This window comes from Phalacrocorax carbo, chromosome 5 (assembly GCF_963921805.1).
Source record: "Phalacrocorax carbo chromosome 5, bPhaCar2.1, whole genome shotgun sequence".
NCBI lineage: Eukaryota > Metazoa > Chordata > Aves > Suliformes > Phalacrocoracidae > Phalacrocorax > Phalacrocorax carbo.
Window position 1 is genome coordinate 6,121,168 of NC_087517.1, and position 24,005 is coordinate 6,145,172.

General features: G+C 37.9%; 1 protein-coding gene across 1 annotated transcript in view; it reads left to right on the forward strand.

Annotated features, from left to right (window-relative positions):
- Positions 1-24,005, forward strand: part of LRP1B (LDL receptor related protein 1B) — a 761,744-nt gene that overhangs the window by 411,721 nt on the left and 326,018 nt on the right. The window contains exon 7 of the mRNA XM_064451033.1: positions 1,053-1,215. Coding sequence (XP_064307103.1) covers positions 1,053-1,215 — 163 coding nt within the window. The remainder of the gene's footprint in view (positions 1-1,052; positions 1,216-24,005) is intronic.

A 24,005-nucleotide genomic window follows, 5' to 3' on the forward strand; every position in this document is an offset into this window, starting at 1 on the left:
ATTGTTATTGAGTTATTCATTTAAGAATAACAAATTCAGTCTTACAGGGTGGTTTCGGTACAGTACCGTCAATGAGAATAGGAACTAAAGAATTCTTAACGTTATGTTCTTTGTGCTTCTTTTTATGTTTGCTAAGTGTAACAGTAAGATTATGTAGGGACAGGTAGATTGACTTGGAAGAAAGATGCAGGATTTAGAAGACATTTACAGAAAGTGGTTCCAGGACCCCCCAAGAAAAAGAACTGACTGTTTTAAACCACTTGTGTGAGGTAGTTGTGAAGCTGCCCTGGTGTCCTGAGAAGGCAAGCTCCTGGCATCATCGCTAAGAAACTTCTCTGTGTTAAGTATCATGCAGACGGTTACTTTGATGCTGCTTAATGTGGTGGTTGAATCAGACGTCTGGCAGCATCCAGATTTCTCAGAACTACAAAAAAAAAAAAAATTAAATGAAAATGAACGCATGCACATGCATGCCTGCTACTACATACAGTGGGTTTAGGCATGCATATCTGCCTCAGTTTTCTGGAAGTTTTGTGAATTATTTATCATCTGGTTTTAGTTTCCTTTGAACGTAACTAATAAACTTTTCTCAGCTTTGTCGGTGTAGCATCCCCATGGCGTAACAGACATCCTAGAACCGTAACTTCAGAACTTGAGTGGCCTCAGAGGCTGCCTCCCCACTGCGATCTGCTACCGTCGGCATTTCGGACCCCTGTTTCACAGATGCACCATCATTCGGTGATGTTGCTTCTGAACAAACCATAAAAATTTCACAATGACAAAATTTAAAATATTTAAGAGAGCTCTAAAATGTGTACCTTTCATGTCCTTGAAGCTGCAATCAGACTTTTGTACTTAAAAAGGAAAAATTTTCTCTACCAATATTTGTGTATTGAGAATTGGACTTCGTATGAGTTACCGTATAATAAATGTAAAAACAGCTTGAGCTCTTTAATGGAGCAGAGCATCTGCTTGGTGAAGCAGCTAGCAGGTCAGTTATTTGTATTGCAGTTCCACTTCTGAGCTTTTTACCCTTTTTTTTTGTTTCACAGATGTGCAGCAAATAGCAATCGACTGGATCACTGGAAATTTTTACTTTGTGGATCACGTCAGTGACAGGATCTTTGTTTGCAGCCAGAACGGATCAGTGTGCATTACCCTCATCGAGCTGGATCTTAACAACCCTAAGGCCATAGCTGTTGATCCAACATCAGGGTAAGATGATTTATCTTATATGATGTGTGCTCATCTGTGACTGCATATAGTATATCTGTTTCATTCATCAGTTTTAAAAACTATTTTTTCATTACTGTATCGAGCTGCTTGCATAGTTGCCATAACAGAATAGTAACGCATGATGAACCCGTAGCGAAGATTTAACTATATTAATTGCAACGTGTGCCTTGTAACTTCTCAAAATGGAATAGAAAATGCAAAAACAATTTTATCTCCACTTGTCATAAGATTTTTTTTGCCTCTGGTTTTTGGTAAATTGTGCTTCTAGCTACAGTTTGTGGAAAAGGAATTTTTGAGTTTTTTTTTTTAATACTGTATCCCCTCAGTTACAGGAATGTTGGAAATGGCTTTAACAAGTTTACTTACAAACAAAAGTGGAAGAATTTTTACTCTGCTTTAGAGGGTCAGCTGTAACGGTAAAATTACATTGTATTTACTTTTTCTCTTCCTGAAAGTGATGCTTTCCGCATGACTTGGGAGTCAAGCCTTGCTTAAAACACAGAGTACTAAGTGTCTTCCATTCTATAACAGCCACCAGCTGGGAAAAGTTTTCAAGTAAATGACGAAGTAAAAGCATAACTAAATAGGAGTAGGAACAGGATCAAGTTAATTTAAAACCTGAAATTTTGGTGAGGATTTTAGAACAAGGGTTTTATCTTGCTGTTATTAGTCTATAAGTAGTTTAGACTGAAATGCCTGATAGAATATGTCCTAAACTGCCATAAGCCCCTTCTCAATAAATACAAAAATATTTACTGTAGAACAGCTTGTCACCCATATGTGGACTTTTGTCACTCTTTATTTAAAGCCTGATTGAATACTAAGGTACATTATCACAATGACTTTAATTCTGACAAGAACAGCTTGCATGTAAAGTTTACGAAGAAGTTTTATAATGTAATTCTTGAATATAGCTGTATCTCTATCTGCAGCAGATGGCAAGCTTGACTCGATCTGACTGCAGAGTTGTTTTAAAAGAAAAGTAAAAATTCATGTATAAATTGATTTTCTGCAAGTTCTGATCTGAAAGAACTTGAAGCTTTCAAATTTGCCAACACCAGCCTTTTTTCTATACTTTTGCTTGTATATTCATTGCTGGATTTACTAGATGAACCCAGAGCTTGTCATTAGCTAATCTTATCTGTCAGGGACGTAAGAATTGTATCCAACCCTTTGATTCTTTGGGGAGGGGTAAAGAAGGATTATTTTTCCTTTGTTTGTTATCTGCTAGCTACAAACCATTCTTATTCAGCTAGTTGCCTTTTTCAGTGCCATATACCAGAGTAATAGTGTCTATTTTAGTGTAGATGTAAGTGCTGGCCTGTAGGAAGGACCAGAATTGATTATGATATTTCACTGTGTGATTCTTCATGCAGCAATACCAATTTATTTCATGATGGAAACAGTGAGTGAATTTTTTTCTCAGAATACATGTTTTTCATTTCAGCAGTTATTTCTTTCCTGGTTTTATTGGCAATTTTATTAATTATCTGACATACGTTGTTCTGCTAATCGGATGTCTAACATACATTTTAACTGATAAACCCCAGCTTATATATTCGTTCTACTTGTCAGTGACTGGGTTTTGGTGCAGAATAGAAACAGAAAATCAAAGAACATTCTGGCTACTTAAAAATGTTTTTTCCCTTTTTTTTTTGGTCATTTTTGCTTCTTTTTTTTTTGCTTCATTTTTTCTCTTTCATGCTTATAGTTGAGACATATTTCTGTGTCAAAGCATTAGCATGATATTGTTGTCTAGGTAACTTGATGGTTTTATGGGTTTTGTGGTTTGGTTTTTGGTTTTGTGGTTTTTGTTTGGGGTTTTTTGTTGTTTTGTTTTTTGTTTGTTTGTTTTTTAATTTGAATATGAAACCCAGGCAGTTCTGGGAGGTTTTATCTCCTGTAAGCATTACATATTAAGGTATTAAATGTAATTAAATTGTAAAGTATTTGCCCCTGTAACATGTATTGCTGTCGTAGTATGTTCACGCTCCAGCGTTCTACAAGCTGAAGGTACACTCCCACAGAGGAGACCATTTCCTGTGCTAAGGAATTCAGAGCTTGATCACAAGCCTTTATGTCTATGATAAACTTCTTGTAGTAGTACAGGGTCAAGCCCTGCTATTCGTACACGTTCATGTCTCTGCTGTTACGCATTTAGTTGTTTCGTGAACCAGAAATCCTGCATTTATCAATAGGACAACTGAAGCACCAGTGGAAGATTTCTTAATTCCAAATGGTTCCCCTCGTTGCACTCAAGAATATATTTTACGTGTGATTAATTTTGTATCTCTGCCTGCGAGTTTTGTTAGATGTTTAATGGTGATGGCTTTATATAAACTTCTATCAGTTTACAATAGAACTTGAGCTACTAAGCTTATTTCATCGAAGGGCATTCTGGCTACTTAAAAAAGTTTTGTTCCCTTTTTTTGGTAACTTTTTGCTTTATTTTTACTCTTTTATGCTGCTAGTAGTTGAGACGTATTTCTGTTTCAAAGCATTAGCATGATATTGCTGTCTAGGTAGCTTGATGGTTTTATTTTATTTAAAGAATCACAAAAGCATCCACACTAAAAAAAGTTGCAAGTGGAACACTGAATGAGTGAATTGAATGAAAGAACTTATTTTATTTTTCTAAAACTGGACTTTAAACTGAGAGAAGAAAGATTCTGCTATTCAAATACCTCTTGAACAAGCATGTTATGTTTCTAATTGAAGCATGTTCCTTTGGTTTACGATTTCAGTGCTTTCATCAGTGTGAACTCTGTTTCATCTTTTGGTTATTCCAGACTATGCCTAATGGAAGACCACTTTAAAAATTCAGGAAAAAAATGAAACCTCCTCCCCCCCAAACAACTCACTAATAATTTACCTAGTTAGAGGTTTTGCAGTACTAATGCTCATCTGTTACGTCAACTAATTTTCACTTAAGAGTAGCACAGTGTAAGTATCAGGCCTGTGTTAGGGAGGCCATTACCAGAGGGAACGGTTCTGCCTCTGCTGATCCCTGTGAGTACTTCGGAGTCCAGACTTGGCAGTGAAGCATGTATTGAAGGAAAAGCTAGAACAATGCTTTTATATAATAAAGTGGCAAACAGAAAGAGAGAGGGAGGAAAAATTGTTTTGCACTAATGTGTTATCTATCAAATGTCTTTGAAGTGAGATGTTTGGCTCCTTATGCCTACAGTTCATGGTTTTGATAAATTTTAATATGGGACTTCTTTTCTTCAGTGGTCAAGAAGCAGAAGCTATTACTCCTACCGGTCCTTGAAAATGGTGTAAAATTGATGACGGTGCTGAGGACTGTCACATGAAACAAATATGAGCTGAGATAGAAAGATTTTATCTCTAGATGAAGTCTTCAGTATAGGCCTGCTGTACTCATGGGGAATGACTTTTTCAGGGATTCCAGCTAGCTTGGCGATCAGCTTGCATATTCATGAGGCTTTGATCACCCTACATATATGATAGGGAAGGTAATACGTTTAAAACTCACCAGAGGATAGATTAGGTTTAGGTTCTCTCCCAACTCTGCCACCAACCACCTAAATGTCTATAAAAAAGGCGCTTTTTTTTTTTTTTTTTAATGTCTCAGTATCTCCTTGTATTTAATAAGGAGTATAAAGTACATGTTAAGTTATCTGGTATCTGGATGCATTCAGGAGCACTAGGGATGAATATTGTGGAATGCACTGCTAACTGTGTACATCTGTCCATTTATACTGTAAATAAGTATACTTAATTACTGCCAGTGTTTAAGTTATAGTGTTGACTTCCACTGCACCACAATGGCACCAGAGAATGTATAGCGACATTTTACAAAGGCGAGATGCCCTGGAGTAGGAACACGCTGCGGTTCCCTCCCAACGAGAGCACTTAAAATGTTCAGTCCCGATCGTACTGCTTGGACATCTACCATACATGCAGTAATACAAATATCAGAGTGTCTCAATTTATGCTCGGACCCATTTTCTGGTTTCTTTGGGAATGCCAGGAAATGGGGAAAGGCAGGGCTAGCAGATCGGGCTGGTGGCTCAGGGCTACTCCTGGTTCCAATAATGTGTGACTTGTAATGACAGCTCTGATCCTATTTGGGATGCCAATCATCATTTTCTACTATATTTCATGGGCTAATGGAAAATGATGAGTTTTAAGGAGAACGTTTGAAATGCAGAGGGTATTGGTCTAGCACCCTCTTACAAAACTGTTCCAAATGTAAGGAGATGGGCAAAGAAAGGGCGCGTAGGGTGAGATGACAAAGAGGATGTGCAGAGCAACGCTGGCGTGCGGGAGGGTGTGCGGGGCAAAGTCTAGAGAAGCACTGGGAGCGAGGACATGGGTTAGGCACCTTCTGTGTGAATCGCTCTAAGGCAAGGTGAGAAGAGGAGGAGGGAGAGAAGAATCAGAGAGGATGCCCAATTAGAGGCTCAAGTGATCGCAACTTGTAACTGCCATTTAAAAGCTGTATTAGTAACAATGGGGAGAAAAGACTTACTGCTCAAGAGATTTGTAAAAGGAGCAAGCTCACACTTTAATACTGCAACAGTGTGTCATGTAAATATTTGAATAAATCTTTTAATCAGCTTTTCCTTCTGCTATGTTGTAGAAATAATAAAAAAAAAAAACAAAAACCACAAGCTTTGCTTATTTCTTTCACACAGCATTTGTAAATGCATACAGGAAGAGATTGTGATATGAGGATGTTAGAAGAACAGCATCTATTAATGTGTTATGGTGCTATGTACCATTTCTTGGTCATGTTAATAAGTCAGGGAAGAAAAAAACCAACAAGTGCACAACAGGGAGGAAAAAAAAAAAAGTCTGTTGCATTTTAATGGCAATCAGGTGATATCTTTCTGATCCACAAAGGTGAACAAGGCAAACAAGGGAAGAATTAACAGCTTAAGCTTTCCCCTTCCTCACCTCAGAAGTCTGTTCTGAGGAAAAAATATAAAAACATTATTCCATTGACTTCCTCTTTAATTCTAAGGACTCTGAGCACAGATTTTTCTGTGGCTAAAATCAAAGCCACATTATGAAAATAGCAACAACAACAACTACATAATGATATTTTTGAAACATATTAGGGACATTCACCTCAGCCTAACATTCCAGAAAATAGGAGAAAGCAAGGGGTAAGATGACATTTTGAAATGGAGCCTTCTGTGTAAGGACAGGGTTGAGCAGAATCTTTAAAATACTGTATTTGAGAGAAGATCTAGAAAATCATAAGAAACAGTTGTTTCTGCTTTTTAATCTTTTTCTTTTTACTTGTATAGTTATTCTACTTCTGAAACAATTCTGGTAGGCGTAAGAGGAAGAAGCTGGAGGTTGGTCACGAGGACCCTGTTCTCATCCAGAATGATTAGCTGCTGTTGTGTGTATTCTTACTCAAGCTGTGTATGATTATTCTCCGGGGATGTGTGCGTTTATTGGACAGACTGAAATGTAACGTAAGGTCCACTGAGCAGTTCACAATGAAAAGCCAAGGGAATGGGAAAGGTTTTACACATTATGGGATCAAATGTTTTCCTTGCTAGAGAGCTATGTGCAGGAGATAGTGCCTGGGGTACGGAAAAGCCATGCCAGAGGATGGAAAACAACCCTTAAGAGGACAAAGAGGATTTTCTTTTCCTCTTCTTCTTTTGTTTCTCTTTTTGTTTCCATTTTTCTTTTTCTTCCTTTTCTTTTTCTCCCTTTCCTTTTCTCTTTTCTCTTTATTCTTCTTTTCCCCCTGTGAAGATATAAATAGAATGAGTTTGGGCTAAGAATTCAACCTGTTTGGCAGCGTGGGAAGACTTGTAAGCCAGTAAGAGCTATCCTACTTGGTGGGATCTTAGAAAAAAGCTAAGAGGAACTTTTTCATGGGTAAAGTCTTGATGGAGCGTCTGACTAGACAAAGCCTGAGGCCAGCCCTGAAATCCTGTATTGCAAAAACTGTGATAGCCAGAAAAGAGCAAGTCAGCCGATGAGGAGGTGGAGAGAGACCTTTCCGAATCAACTTTACTGGAAGTAATTTCACTTTTCTTCTTTTTTCTTCTTTTCTGTGCTTCTTTCAAAAAAGCCAAATCCTAAATGTGCTTTTAGACACAATTAATAGAGTTTGCATTTACATGTTATTTGCCATGCGTGAGTTAAGCATAATATAAGGTAAATGGATGGGTAACAAAACACACCAGCAGAGTAAAGTGGGGTCCTGGGCTGCACAAGGGGGCACTTCCGCTTCCCCGCAGATCCCCCTCCCCATTCAGGGGAGCAAACTGGGCTGAGCGCTTCAAGGTTTTGGACATTAGAGAAAGTATTACAAATATCTATTTTAAACCTCTACTTTTTGGGGTTCTTTCTTTTCTTTCTTTCTTTCTTTTCTTTCTTTCTTTCTTTTCTTTCTTTCTTTCTTTCTTTCTTTCTTTCTTTCTTTCTTTCTTTCTTTCTTTCTTTCTTTCTTTCTTTCTTTCTTTCTTTCTTTCTTTCTTTCTTTCTTTCTTTCTTTCTTTCTTTCTTTCTTTCTTTCTTTCTTTCTTTCTTTCTTTCTTTCTTTCTTTCTTTCTTTCTTTCTTTCTTTCTTTCTTTCTTTCTTTCTTTCTTTCTTTCTTTCTTTCTCTTTCTCTCTTTCTCTTTCTCTCTTTCTCTCTTTCTCTCTTTCTCTCTTTCTCTCTTTCTCTCTCTCTTTCTTTCTTTCTCTCTTTCTTTTCTTTCTTCTCTTTCTTTCTTTCTTTCTTTGAGTTGAATTATTTCTCCTGTATAGCTGGTCTATTGAAGGGGGTCCCCGTGGCCGGGCTGCAGAGGGGCACGGCCTTTTGCTTCTTGCCTGTTCTTAGACAGTAGCTGGCGACGGTGTGGTACCCAAGGGGTTGTTTAGGTGGGCAGAGAGAAAGAAAAGAGTCATCAGCCTGACCTGGCAGAATGCCCTGACAGGGCAATAAATGGCAATTGGATTTTGAGTGATTTCTTGGAGAAGGAAAAGGGAGAAAGTTGAGGGATTTTTTAGCAATGAGGAGATCATGTTCCTTACAGGGGATGAAGAGAGAAGACATTCAAAAAGCAAGGGAGGTCAAACCAGTATATATTTTTCTTTATTTGCTTCATTGTTATTTAGGCAGGAGAGTCTTTCAGGGCAAAAATAAAACATCTACACTTACTGTCTGCTGCCTTTTTTATTCTCTTTTTACTCTCTTTTCTCTGAGCTTTTATAGCAGTCACATGGTTTGGGAGAGATCTCCAAGACTTAAGACTGTTTTTTCCCCCTCTCAGATTTGTCACCATTTTCTGCTGATCAAAGAGGAGTGTAAAAATCATTAAAGCACACTTCTAAACAGCAAAATCATTAGTATTTTAATAACATGCCATTATTAAAGGAGCTCAGTTCCTTTTCTAGTCACAAAGCAGTTTCAAAGAGCTGTAAGATACATATAACACACACTAACTTCTACAAAGTTTTAAAGGTGACCTGAAAAAGAATCTTTTTCATTAAAAAAGCACCAAAAAAACACCCCCCAAACTGTATAATAACTAATGATAATGTGAAAGTTTTCATTAAAAATACAGATTTTGTTGCTTATCCTCCCCCTCCACAACCCCTGGCAGGCTGCGAACAGTTGGAAATGGTATACTAGTGCTGCTAAAATAACTGAGAGGAGAAGAGATACCTAATCAGACAAAAAAAAAACCACTTTTAAAATTATGTTTGCCTTTGTTGCCAGCTGTTTAGCTCAAATGTTTGCTAAACATTTAGGAAAAAAGTTTGGTTTTTTTTTTGGTCTGTTCTCAGGTTTTCAGAAAATTGCCTCCAGTTCTGTGGTATACTATCTTTTAATTGCTGCTAACTAACTAAACCGAGAGACATAAAACTCTGTCACCTTTACAGTTCCCTCTGGACCTAATGTCCTTTGAAACTGTTCCTTGTGCAGCAGCACAGATCTGCTCACTAGGAGACCGTGCTGCGGCTGCTGCTCTTAATGACAAGAAGGAACTAGGGGTAACTTCTTCTCTTTCCCAAAATAACATACGAGTTTGCATGCATGTGCAACCGGGAAATGGAAGAAATAATGTTTTTTTCTTCAATAAAAAAAAAAAAATTAATGGATTTTTGAACAGAGAAAGAGACAAGCTTGTATGAAAAAGTCAGCTAATAGAGCTGAAAAGTATTCTCAGTCACTGAGGAAACTGAAGGAATCAAATATCAAGCACATTTCTTAACCGCATTAAAAGGGAACTCATTAACAACATCAGGTTATAGAGTTGGGTCAAACTGACTGAGTGACTACTATAACCAAGACAATAACAATAGAATAAGCTTGAACAAGTTTGATTCATGCATGTTTTCAAGTAATTATGTGAGTACATTTGCTATTGTGCATACCCTTTTATTAATCAAATATTACTGAAATTAATGATTGCTGACTGCAGTTAATGTCCACTCTTTTGTATGTATTTGAAGATGTACCGTACTGGGTGCCCAAAACAAGTAGTATTCAAAGAAAAAAAAAAAACAGGTACTAATAGCAATGACAATCTGTGAGTGATAAAAAAGATAGTTTTCCAGTGATCATACGACTTTGTGAAAGAGTTAGCAAAGTGAACCCTGGCAGTGTTGGTAGAACAGCTTACCGATGTTCTGTGCGATGGTATTCTCTAATAATCACTACTACTGGCCGGAGAATAAAAAGCTAGCTGATATAGCACTGATGAAGCATCCATTGCAACATGACCTTGAGTAAGCTTTTTTCTTATGCGCCCTGTGCCTGGTAATGGATTTCGTAGCTACTAGTTGTTGCTACTAGTAGGACCAATATTTGAGTAGTGTCAATAATAATGGAAAGAAATCAGTGGTAATATCAAAACATCAGTGAAATTACAAAATAGCTGTTGTTTGTAAAAAAATGGAAAAAAAATGAGATAGCTTATAAGTCAGGAAAAGTTTTTTTCACTTATCAAAAGTCGCCTTTCGGCTAGTTGGTCCAGAGGACCTTGGATGCGGCATCACACCTCCCTCACCTGGGTCAGGTTGTCCTGAACCCGCCTGAAGAACTCAGCTGTCATCTGAGTACAGCATCTTTGTCAACCAAACCTGCTTTTTTATGGGGTGTCCCTGGTGCTTTTGGTTACTAACGACTGGAACTGTCTCAACAAACCAAGCTGAATACACGAACTGCAACAACGCTAATAAAGCTCCATGAGTTAGTTTGCTTCGGGCATTTCACAGCTGATGCAACACATGTCCTCTCGCTTCTGTTTTAAACTGTCTCTGTGTAATTAGTGTAGTTTCTCTGACGCCTGTCCTCAGATCCCTGTCCTTCAGTCCTCAGCTAATTAAGCTTCTGATCAAAACACTCATCTTTTACTGAAATAGCTATGAATCTATGAATTACAATTTGTTATTTGTGAAGGAGGTGGAAAATGGGCATGTTATTCTGCCTAGTATGGAAATCTTGAAGTACTAATTTATTTATTTTTTTTAATAACTGAAATGTCCAGGCAAAGGCTACATGATTCAAATCACCCTATCAATGATTTTCTTCAAGATGAAAGCAATTAAGCTGGAGAGAATTGAGGCCACTTTTTTTCTGAACAAGAATATAAATGGAAGTTTAAGGCTCTATAATGCATACACATTATGTTCATGTCCATCTGAATTCTCCCTTTATATTTTTTATTAGCTAATTGTCTTATTATCTAACCAGCTTCTGTAAGGTCATTTATTGTGAAGACAGGTTCTGATATGAATTAAAGCACTGCATGAGTAGAAACACAGAAGAAATATCTTTGAAAATAACTGGTTAGGACCCATCTTGTTTTTAAGTTGTACTTGCGTTATTGTGGACTTAGTGAGCGTGTGTGTAAGTGTGTGTCTATATATTTAGAGAGAGAAAGGCTTTTATTTTTTTTTCTACAACATGAAGAAAATTAAATTAATTCAAAAAGTTCATGTGTTTAACACAGCTAATGTATTATGTTATAAAGTTCCCCAAATCTTTTTTTCCTAGTGATGACCACACATTTCTTAGTGTTGTTTTTACACCAGTCTTTGTATTGTAGCAGTTCAAAATTGTGTACAGCAGAGGTTTTCTGATGCGCCATTGTCATGCCATTCATTTCCCTCCTCACTGACAATAAACCACAATACATGCAAGGTTTTGAAGTATAAAACCATTGTCATTTCTCCTCTTCTTTCACCCCAACTTGCAAAAATTATGAAGCCCATTCATTTAATTCATCAGCTGTACGACAATATCGTCCTGATGGAAACTGCTGATCTCTTGGGCTGCTTACAGTTAGTTCCTTGTATTGTTTTTCCAAGTTATTTTCCATGAGGTTTCTTGCATGGCAGCGCCCTCATTGTTATGCTCAGCCGTGTGAACATGCCTCGCTGGAGCTCAGCTGAAATGTGACCAATTTCCTTTTGGTGGAAGATATAGAAAAGCCAGAGGAAATCTGGAGATAATAATAAGAAATAAAAGATGTGGAAAACCATGGCCTGTGCAAAACTTGCAGGAACTGTGGTAGTCTAATCTAGAAAAGAGAAGGTTGAAAAAAACCCATAACTTCTATAAAAGATTGGTTAAATAGAAAGGTGGTTTATTATTCTCCTTGTTAAAGAAAGGACATGAAAAAGATCATTTTAATTAGCAGAGACTTTGATAGATAACAGAGAAATTTACAAGGCTCAGGAGACATTAGCATATGATCCATGTAAAAATTGTAATCTCCATCTTTAGGGGCATTTAGGATGATATCTGTCTGGCAGGGATATCCTTGCCCTATGTTACCCTTCCTCAGTCCAGGAGGCTGAATATGTGCATGTTCCTATGAGCTCATAATGTCAAAGAATGGGATAATGGAAGAATAAATGTGAATAAATATATTTACTGAAATTTCAATGTTGCTATTTTAAAAGTACGGCTGATACTTAACCAGAGCAACACTTTGCTTTGCTTCCCCACTTGAAGGGATTGGAGAGATTTTAAGCACAAAGGGTCAAAAATAAAATTTTAGGGTTTTGCTCTGGTTTTTTTTTTCCTTTTCTTTTAGAGGTGGTAGGATTTACTGCAAGAGAAACTGAAAACTGAGCACGAAAGGATTTTAATTCCAAAATTAAAAATGCACAGTGGAACATCTCTAAAAGTTCCTGTCCACAAGCAGCATCCTTGCCTTGTAAGAATTGCCTTGATTTTAACAAAGACTGCAATTGAATTCTAGGTTTAAAAGTCCCATTTAGTTTTGCATCCATAAAGCTGTATGAGCAGCTTTCTCCTATTGTGGTTGAGAAGGCTAATTACTGCGCTGGGCAGAAGGCTATGAACGCTGTGGGTGAGGAGCAGCTTTTCTGTGAAGTTGAGTCCTTATGAGTTACTGACAAAATTTCTTTTTCTCCTGTTTGATTACATAGTTGTTAAATAAGTCGTTTAAAGGGCCTTCACCTATCATAATACCCAACTATGTCAGCCTTGCCTTGGAAGCAGAGTCAATTACTGCTTTATCGTATTGAAAAATATAGCAAAATAACTGAAAGTGGGGGGGCACTTGCTTTCTTTAGTTTTTTTTAATGAATATGTTCTACTGCAAGAAACGTTATTTTGGCTTTCGGTTTGCTCATTACCAGGTACCTTGAGCAGATTGATTCATTTGCAGCGATAACAAACACACATACACGCACACGCACACAAACACGTGCACACACGCAAAATATTTGGTCCAAGATTGCAGTTGGCCTCAGGCTTAGTGTTTCTAAGCTACAGAATTTGAGTTTGGGAAGTGTCCAGGTGGGCACTTGAAAACACATTTACCTTGAATCAATTGGCAATTAGCTCACTGAAGATGCAAACCTTTGGTGTAGACAAGCCTAGAAGGCGATGAAGAAAAAAGTGGTTTCACTCACTCTGCTTCAGCTTAAAATAATTTTTATTCATTAGTATTTGACAGCAAACCTACAAACCCCAAACCAAAATACTCAGGGATTTATCTTTAACAGATCTAAAATGAAAACATATATATTAGTAGTAGGATATTTGAAACTCACTGGTTTTTTTACCTGCTGAAAAATAACCACTTATAATCTTCAGTTTTGTAAGTTTTATAAATGTACACTTCAGCTTATAGACTTCTTATAGACACAAACATTTTACAGCACCACCTCTTGGCTGATCGTACCCAGCAGAATGGTAATATATGGTACTTTCTGCTGGCATGGCTCATTTTTCTGAGCATAAGGAGAGGAGAATAAGCAAACTGGTTCTCCAACAGGGATTACACTGACTTCAACAGAAAATGAGACCTCTAACCAAAATATTTAAATTGGAACAGAAATTGGTTGACTGCACCAAGCCAAGCTGTTGTTTATATTCCTGAGTGTTTGACATGGTTTACTGATGTGAAAGTGTTACATCTTCTGAAAGTTCAAGGTTGGTTGGTTTGTTTGTCTGGATGTTTTTTTATGTGTTAGGCACCCTGTTAAATGACTGTTTTGTTATTTATCATGTAGACTGTTTTCTGAATGTAGTAATATTTTAGTGTATCATAACGCTTTCATATCAGCAGTTCACATTTCAAAAATTGATGTATATTCTAACATTTTCAAAACTGAAATTTTAATATTGGCACTTAAACACATGTTTAAACATTCGATATACTGGCAGCTTTATTTTGAAAGACATGAATGCCTACAGGTCATAAACAATTCAGTTAACAGCTGAGACTGTTCAGAATTGTTTAAGTTTGACTGCATATATAGTATGAGTGCGTGTCTGTGTATGAGATACACATAAAACACATATGCACGGACCTTCATTTCTCTTCCCACAGCTGGCTTGCACATTGTAGATCATAGTGACCCTCAGAATTAATGACGCTTTCCTCATTTGCTATCTCCATTTGGTAGGAAGGACATGAATGAGGTAGGGTTAGTGTGAAGAGTAAATATTTTTTTTTCTTGTTAAAGAAAACTGAATTCCTCTTAGGATTTTGTCCAAGATTGTAGGAGAGGATTCCTGTCTGTTGCTGGTGAATTATTTTAGCCAAATGTCTACAAGACACTACTGCTTATGTATTTTATATGATTTGAATCGCAAGCATGAGCCACCTGTGTGCTTGGTATGTGATGTTTTGACTGTGTTCAACTGTCTGTGATTTGGAATAAGGTTTTGAAAAGATAATGTCTCAGTGTCAAAGACAAAAGCGGGCCGTGCAATATCAGACTTAACATATTCTAAGTTGAGCAGCCATAATTAGTGGGTAGGTTTGAAATTCTGGGTTTACGTTCTGTGGGAGATTACTTCATTTAGGCTTGGGAGGATTTTGTGAAGAAGAATTCATTAATACATAGGAAGCAGTAGGAGGCAGCGGTGCCAACACTGGTAAAATGCCTGTTTGGAAATGAACAGTTTTGTATTCAGAGCAGGATTTGAACAAAATGCATTTCTGTCAAAGGGCACGAGGCTACACATAATGTAAGAAAGCAATAGTCACTCTTCAGGGCATGAGGTGGAGTTTTCTGAAATAATAATAAGCATGGATGCAATCAAAGAATTCTGATTGATCATATAATGGGATAATTGGAATGGTAGTATTTGCTAACAATTGAATGATTAAATTTGCACTTGTAACATTTTTTATGCAAGATTTTATTTTGTTCGTACTTATCTCTTGGTGTGGAGATAAGTTACAGAAATCCACACCTGCTCTACCTTTTCCTGTTTATATGGAAAAGAGTAGAGATTGCAGTTAGAGGTTGAGAGGGCACCTATTTTATCACCTTGTTTGAAGGCAGAACAAACTGGCCTGCAACGTGCCTCAAGGAAGTTTTGTATAACTGTTTCACGATATTCAGAGAAGAGATTCCATGAACCTGTACATTCCTTGCCTCTTACAACTTAAGATTATTGCCTTTAATTATGCTGCGAGCTGACATAAAGAATAGTTATTTCCCTCCTCTTGTAGTGATTTCTTTTTATACTTCAGGGCAACTCACAGACCTTTTAATCTAGACTAAGAAAACTTACTTCTTGCAACATTTTTCCATATATATTTCACACCACCAGGACTTCCTTCATCCAAACTTCTGATTATTTAGTAGCTGTGCTTCACATAGTCTCTGTTTGGTCTCCATTTTCCCAGGAAGCTAAGGGAAGTAGGAAAGTTTGTTTCCTGTTATAAACACTTCAGTATAATACTTGCTAGTTTTCTGGAGTTTTCCCTTAGCACTGTGATAAACCTGTTTGGGGCTGGATTCTGGGTTAGGTGCTACCTTGGTAAAGGTGCTTCTGATTTCCCTCTTCCAGTTCCATTTTTCTGCTCTTGTTCTTTCTGTGCTCTCACTGAGGGAAGTCAACAGAGGGCAGTTTGTGTTGCCACGCACTGAATCAGACCTGTAAAAGAATCCAAATTAAGCAAAAAACAGTTTTAAAACTGCTTGAACATGGTTGCAGCCGGAAGTGGCTTAGGAAAACAGAGTGAGGAACCATCTGCCAGAGACAATGCCATGGACTCAGCACGAGAGCAAGACCAACTCAAATGGCATCTGCTGCTACCAGGACTGGGACCATTATGTTTCCTTTGGGCTCCTCCCAGCCCTTAGATCCTTTCCTGAAGACTTACTGCTGAGCCAGGTGTTCCCTATCTTGTACCTGTGTAGAAGATTCACTAACCAGTGAAGAGTAGGGTCAGGGGGATTTTGCACAGGGGTGAGCAATTGGGTTGGTTCAACTTCTGTTGAAATCAAAGTGAACACACAGCTTTTCCTGTGCATCCTTACCCAATTATATCCTGTTTCAGTTCAAACGGTATGATGTCTAATTTTCTTCTCCCAATTGCTTGTCATCCCTTATGTTTTGGTGGTTTTTCAAAGCAAGATGTGTTCTATATTCTGTTATCCTTCGTTCATTACTCTTAAAGAGTTTTCTTCTGCCCAGCAGAACTTCAGAAGATTATTTCTACAGTCTTTCCGCTTCCATTTTTGTGAGTAACATTGGAAGGTATGGAGAGGCACAGCTGCCAGAGGGCGGGAAGTGCAAACTCCTGCTTGTCATCTCCTTAATGTTACACTGCTTACAGGAGAGTGAAGTTGGCGGTGGTTGTATGACAGTGTGTGAGCTGGCGTTTGACCCTCCTATAAAAAGGGCAAAAACAAACACATACAGGACAGTGCTGGCTTTAGTGGAGTACAGATGCTGAGAAATGCAATGCAAAGGATTTTTGACAAGAGATTTATTACTGTGAATATCGACACACAAACCATGACACTGGATAAGGGTATTCATATCTTTCACCTAATGTACTCCTTAGAGATATGGCAGTATTATCTGTTTCCCTGTTGCCAGTTAGTAACAGGAAATATTACTCGACTGAATTCTGTTAATAGTTTTCAGAAACATTAACTTCAGAAATATTTCCATTTAGTCTGTAGCTAGTTAATCAAGTCTATGCTCGTCTGTCCATACAAGCTATAAAGTTCTGCAATGAACATCTAATTGTAATTAACATCATTGACCAGCTACAAGGCGTAAGGAGTAACGTAGACACGAGTGAGTGCTCTGTGCTTGCTGACAATACAAGTTACACCAGATGAGGCCCTTTGGTGCCTCCTGTGCCCCACGGCGCTTTCTGGGCTGTCTGCATCAGATGGTGCTTTTGCTTTCTGCGAGATCATTATTACAAAATGTTTTGCGTTTTTTTATTGTCCAAAGACCAACTAGCTATATCACCTTGAAGGCATCAGCTCTACAGATGAAGGCGGCAGGTGATAGTGCATGTGAAATGTTAATATTTTAATATAAAGTTTTGCTTGCATTCTCGGGTAGCAAGAATACAATGAAAAATGGCAGTAACAAAGTGACTGCGTACTCACTGCAGGCATTCAGAGGCAGGCTCCAGTCATCTCCCACAACATACTGCTCTTAAATATGGTCTTCTGTTCATTTCATTTGTAATATGCACAGTTTTTAACATCGCTTTAAACGTGGAGTGCATACATGTTGTGGTATTTGGTGTACGACATATTGTTTAGCCCTAACAAACTCGCTAGTGAACAGGGTTGCAGGAGAGTGAAAGGCCTGAAGGCAGGGGCTAAAGTACCACAGCTGTATTCAAATCACTGATGTCAAGGCAGTGGTCTTGTGGGGCAAACATTGTCATGGAGACCACCAATGTGTCTTGTGGACAAAACAGCGTTGTGTTTCGGCTGCCTGAATTTACACATACATCATACCCCGATAAGCAGTATGACTTCTGCTCCATTTTTGCAGCAGTTGGTCTGACCTTTAGGCTCCTGCAAAGCAGAGCTCTGAATTCCACAAAGTTTAGGTACCCTTAGCACAGGCAAGGTCAAACCAGGATTTCAATAAGCTGACAGTTTTCTTTCTTTCTTGTTAGAGAAATGCAAAACTGATGTGTATATTGACACTTCTTTTCCTTTTGCCTCAGCTGGCTCCAACATCAGCTAGTTAAAAAATTGCACACAAACAAGTTTGGGCATTTGCATTCAAGTAAACGTATGGATAAAGAGGCTGGAGTACTGACTGTAATGCATAATAAGCTACATAAAGCAAAACAGAGAAACAGCTGCAGTCAAAATGTCCAGAAATTTCTGCTCTCAGCTTCTGCAACTGATTGAGAACATTGCAGAATAAACGTTCCTGGATTTCAATGTTCCGAGTAGCACGACTAAACAAACACAACGCAGATTATCCTCTAATACATTAAACGGCAAACGTTGTCGAGCAGAAAGTTTGGGTATCCTACAGAGAAGGATTGGAATCCCAGGCAGAAATACAAACTTACTTGCTTACACATACAGAAGATAATAGAACTGTGCAGCTGTTCAACATCTGTCCCCTGAAGATAATGTTATAAACATATGACAAACAACATGTAAATATCTGGCAATTAATATACCCAGAGGCACAGGTGGTGGTGGTGGAACAGATCTGAAGTCGAGGTACTGGAGCTGGGCCACAGATATCTGACAGTATAAAACTCAAAAAATTACTCCAAAAATGTAAGTATGGTACAACCACAGGTTTATTCTGAGCTGGTACCTGATCTGTGGGTTTTCTCTTTGCTGCACTGGCTTTCAAGCAGCGACCCGCAGAAATTTTTGGGTTGCGTCTGAGGGTTTGTAAAAGGTGGATGAGAAAAGCAGGCTCATACTTAGATTATTGTACCATACATACGTGGGATTTCATAACACAGCTGCCTTAGAGGTCCAGTTTCCCAGTGGGAGAAAAAAAAATGCACCTACAAATAAAATCCTAGAGGTTTCACTATTCGTATCATCCTTGACAATACCCCCCCACCCCCACTATTCTCTTTGTGTTAGGTCTCATTTTAATAATTCCTAGGCCTAGAATAGCAAACAGTTTTATTGCAGTTTGTATAATTCCTTTCCATTTATCATTTGCACATTTAAAGGCACCTTCAATACTCAAATGAATAAACACAATGCAGATTACTACTTAATACATTAAATGCCAAATAGTATCTTGCCAAAAGCCAAATAAGCTATCAATTTCTGTTTTGGCTTACCTCCCTGTTCACACGAACTGGGGCTTAATGATGGGTACTTTATTCTATCATGTTATTTCTTTGCAGAGATGTTTCAGGGGAAAAGAGACTGTAATAAAGATGTGAACTTCACAATTACGGAGTCTTGTCTGTGATCAAGCTTAAATGTATGGTTTTTAGTGTCTCTAGGCCATTGCTTCTTTGGTTTTGAAACAGCACTTTAGAAAGCTCCAATTCCTTTCTCTTATCATGTATTGTAGAAAAGAAAGTACAATTTAGTGCTTAAAATAGTATGGACAGATGTAGAAAAGACAATACGAAATGCTAGGTCGTAGACGGTGCAGTAAAAACTGAGATCAGACAAGCAGATACAAGTGAAAACGCAAAAGGAGCAGATTGGGTGAGATGGGACAAAATTATGTGAGGAAAATGTGGAGAACCCCATTTAGAGAAGAAAATAAGGAGAACGGTCAAGGGGAAGAAGGATGAAAGGGACGAAAACTTAAGGTTGAAGACTTACTACTAGGAAGTTGCAGATGGAGATGACGTGGGTAGAGATTAGGAAAAAGACAAGACGTGATCGCACACATTCATAAAAACTTGTGCAATTTGTGGATTGTTCCCAGGGCAAGTTTGAAGCCAGACTGTCTGCTCTCAGGATAGCCAGCCAGCCGCCTCCCAGGGCATACAATTTCATTTCTCTGTGCTTTTTTTACTTGGATTTTACTTGTTATCAGTAAAGTACCACTATAAATTCAGATAATGAAGTCTTACAGACATCTTAGAATAAAAAAATATGACAGCTAGTAATAACAAGGGGCACCTGGGCTGTATTTTCTCCTCAGCATGTGGTGGGTTTGAGAGCTCGTATTAACAGTTTGCCATGGATGAGAAAGGTAATTTAGCCATTTTCTATCTGCTGAAAGAGAATATGGTAGATAGAAAAGCTCTGACAGTAGCTTTTGTATGTTTATGAAGTTGTTAGCCCTGTCCTAATATCATGTAAATAATTAAATGAAGTTATAAAATGTGCATGAATTAAATAATTCTTGGTAACGTTTTCAGTCTTCCAAGCAGCTAGAAAGCAACTGTGATCTTATGGAAACAACATGTTTACTCAATGTCTTCTTAGATATAGTCACACAGACAGTATGTCTGTTCCTAAATGCATGATTATCCGAACACCCAAAGGAAAATGAAGGGAATATATTTCTTTGGTGGGAAAATATCTTCTCCAGTGCTGTGACACTATTCTCCATTTGTTAATTGTCTTTTGTTGAACTGCAGAACAACGTAAGTAACCTACCTACCTTTTGTTAGGTAGCAAAAGTTCCCTAAACTTTTGTTTAGGTAAAGAGAAAATAAGAGCAATGAATGGGCCACTTCATATAAAACAGAATTTAAAAAACTGTAGAAGCTTTGATTTTCCCTTACCGTTGGATGGGACCCAGAACTTTCTTGATGAGCCAAATCCTACCTTTTTCACATCTGATGTCCTGCTGGTATTTTATTTTGCTGGTATGATGCTGCAGAGAAATGGAGTCCCTAATTTGCAATATGACATCCACAGGTGTCGCTTTTTGCCACTGCAATGTAGTATAGATTTCTAAAAATGGTAAGAAAGCCTCAAGATGAAGATTGCAGAGGTTTCCTTTTCTACACAGAGATCTTAGTAGCTTTGGAGACGATACTGTACTTCAGTATTAAGAGTAATGACTGTCACTGTCAGTGCCAGATGTCTGGGGAACGATGTTTCTATTTGGGCTAGGAAAGATCGGGGAGAAAAGAAAGCGTACATATCACTTCTCAGTCACTACTTGTTTGCAATATTTATTGTAGTCAGTGATGTAAGAATTGATGGGTGGGAGAACCCATGGGGAGTATGTGCATCTTTTTGTTTCATCAAGTGCATGTGTTTGAAAACTGAACTCTGAATCCAGCATGCAAAGAGCAACTGGATCTCAGCAAAAATTAATCTAGGGACCTGGAAGTGTAACACAGCTTAGCTGCAAAATCTCAGTCCCTTGAAATGAATCCTCTGCACAGAAACTTGTCTGGGAAGTGTATCAGAGAAACAAGGGCATTGGAAGAATGTAGGTGCACTGCGTTGATAAGTTTAAGCATCTTGTCTTAATTTCAGCAGCTGCCATTGAGGCTATGCAGCATTGCCTGTGGCACAGGCCTAAAGTCTTTATCAAAAAGGTAGAGAAGGTCTTAATCAACCCTTACCAAAACTGATTTGTGACCACGTTTTGTAGCTGTGTGTTCAGGAGAAGGCAGAACTGAGCACTTAGTTTGTGTTTGTAAATTTTTGGTGTGTGCCACGGCTATGTAGAGTCCTCCTCTTCTTCTGTAGCACATCAAATTAATTTTGCATGAGCCAAATTATACAATTTTGAGGTTTTATACTTAATAGATTTGTAAATTATTTTACGTCAATGCAGGGCTTGGGAAATGAAAGCAAATATTTGCTATACCTAGCAAACAAAGTAGCCAGAATACATCTCTGTCACTTGATGATGTATTTAAGCTTTAGGCATGCTGCCTGACTGGTGTTCAGTAAAGACCCAACTATACACAGATGGATAAAGCACAGGTGTAAGAGCTTAAAAAAAAAAAAAAGGGTTTTTTTCCTGTTTTAATACTTGTCAATTGTGTGAGCTCAGTGCTCTACACCTCAACTTCACCACCTCTAAAAATACCTTACTTCTGCTGAGTGCTTTGAGAATGATGAAAATTAATGAGTATTTGTTATGAATGACTGATTAGTGACAGTATTTTTATTAGGAAAACTTGAAAAGAGGCTTAATAAATATCATCCTTTTCAGTCTTTTTCCCCTGTAATTTTCTTAGCTTTCTTGGATCACTGACTTCATTATGTGGTATGAGAGAATGCATTCTAAAAACAACTGCTAATAAAATACATGTGTGTTCTGCTTTTTCTGCTTCTATTTCTGTACTTCAAACAGAATGCATTCCCATTCAAACTGCAACAATGATTAATGAATATCTCACTAATGTCCAGTGATCTGTTATGAGCATTGAACAGCTTTATGTCCAATTATTTTTTTCTATAAATAGCTAGTGTTTTCATAAATATGTGATGGCGGTGTGCAGTTTAAAAAATACTGAGCAGTGATTTGAAACAGCTTATCTGTTCCTGAATGTGAGAAGAGCTGGATATCCTTAACAGATTAGGGAAAGCACAAAGTATGTCAAACGGCACACCTCACACCTACTGTCCTCCTGAGCTGCTTCCTTCAGCTTAGGCTATATGTACGTGTGATTCAAGGAGAATATTTCTGAATAAAGAATAGCTTAATATCTAGGTTTCCTAGCATCAAAATAGGTTGGACATTTTTTTTTGTTTGTCTGTAAAGAAATAATTTTATATTTTAGTGTTTCAAAAGTAGCGCTGCTGGGGAAAACTTTTTCTGTCCTGCAAAAGACTGTGTGCTCTGTATTGAGGTGAACCTGGGAACTTTCAAAGTTACCATAAAAGAGGAAACATGTTGGGAAAGCCAAGGCCACAGAGGATCCTTGTATAATGTCTGGGACTTTCAGGTTCAGGTATCTCCATTCCTCCGATACACCAGACAAGTGTTTAGCCACCAGATAATCTCTCACTGAAGCTTTTCAGCAATATAAAAATACTTTTAATCAGAGCAGAGATTTTTTTGTCTCTCATGCATGATCTTATTGCTTTGTTCTGTACATTTAATTAGCAACAGAAAGCACAAAAGCTTCAAAAGGAAATGTTAGGTCAGGTTCTCTGATATTGGAGTAGGTGCATACAGGTTTGAAAATCCATCTGGTCAGCAACAGGTTTAACCACCCAGTGGGGGATCTGTTACACTATGCTGCCCTTTTAACAGGAAATTTCATGGGTTGCCAAAATCACTGCTTGATAAAATATTCAACCAAATTTTCTAATGAGGAATAATGTAACCAATAAATGAAGGAAATGCCCTGCCCTCCCCAGTCTACACTTTTGATATATTTTTTCCTCACCTTTGGAATTTTCCTATATTTTCAACTGATACATGGATAGTGAGATGAGTGCTACCTTTCCCAAGACATATTTCGTAGCATGATGCTCAGATGGTAATTTATTTCCTGTTTACAGCTGTCTGATGCTTGCAGATTAGATGCTCCAGCCTGGACTTTGAGGGGCAGAGTTTTGAGAGCATGTTTTGAACATACCCTGACATATTTAATTGAGTTCAGCACATAGGACAGCCTCAATTACTAGTTTAATTAAAAAAAAAAAAAATAACCTACAACAACAGGAAACCCCCCAGTAACAGGAAGGATTTAGTTTTGCATTATAATTGAATAGTGCTGCTGTGAATCCTAGTTCAAAGTGCTTCACTCCCTCTAGTTGCTGTGCAGGGACTCGAGGTTCATAACTTGTGTTGTGAATTCTTGTTTGAATCTGAATTTCCAGGGATGAAGACTAGATTTCAAAGATGTTTAGACATGGGAAGAAAGCAATCAGGATTTTCAGAGGCATCTGCACAACTAATTCCTGGGGGTTTATCCTTTATATTGCCATGGGTTTCACTGGGATTTGGGCACCATATGATCTGCTGTGCTGATTGTCACCGCCGTTCTCTCTCCATTATGCTTTGACAAGTAAGCACATCCCTTGCCAGGTACCATCAAGAAGGCAGCTATATCAAGTAATTACTGGTTGCTGAACACAGGAACACCTTTAAAGAATATAAAGTAGTATCCTTACTGCTCTTTTCCTTCTTTTGGAATAAAAAGTGAAAAGACCATGAACACATCTTTTTATAAGGTACAAAAGGAAATAGCTGTTCTGCAGCAGATGGTATCTTGTATGTCCCAGCCCAGGCTATCTTCCGCCTTGTCATAGAGAGCAGCAAGGAATCTAGTGATTAAAATAGTGCTGGAGATTGTAAGATTATTCACTGGGGTTACATCGGAGGAGGACAATTATGTTGAAAGAACGTGCCGGGGGGGGGGAAGCCTCACGTTAATTTGTGCTCCCTTCACCTCAGGCTGATTACATTAAATTAACATCTATTGCAATTAATATGCAAAGTAGATATTCATTATTTTTCTGATGACAAATAAAATAATGTATAACAAAAGTAGTCTTGAAATATATTTTGTTAATTATGCCTGTAGACAGTTGCTTTCATTTTGTAAAGTAAACAAACAGCCTGCTGTTCCCCCTCTCCAAAACCCACAAGGCTGTATTCTGATCCACTCTCCACTCATGTCAGCATGTATCAATTTTGTTCTAAAAT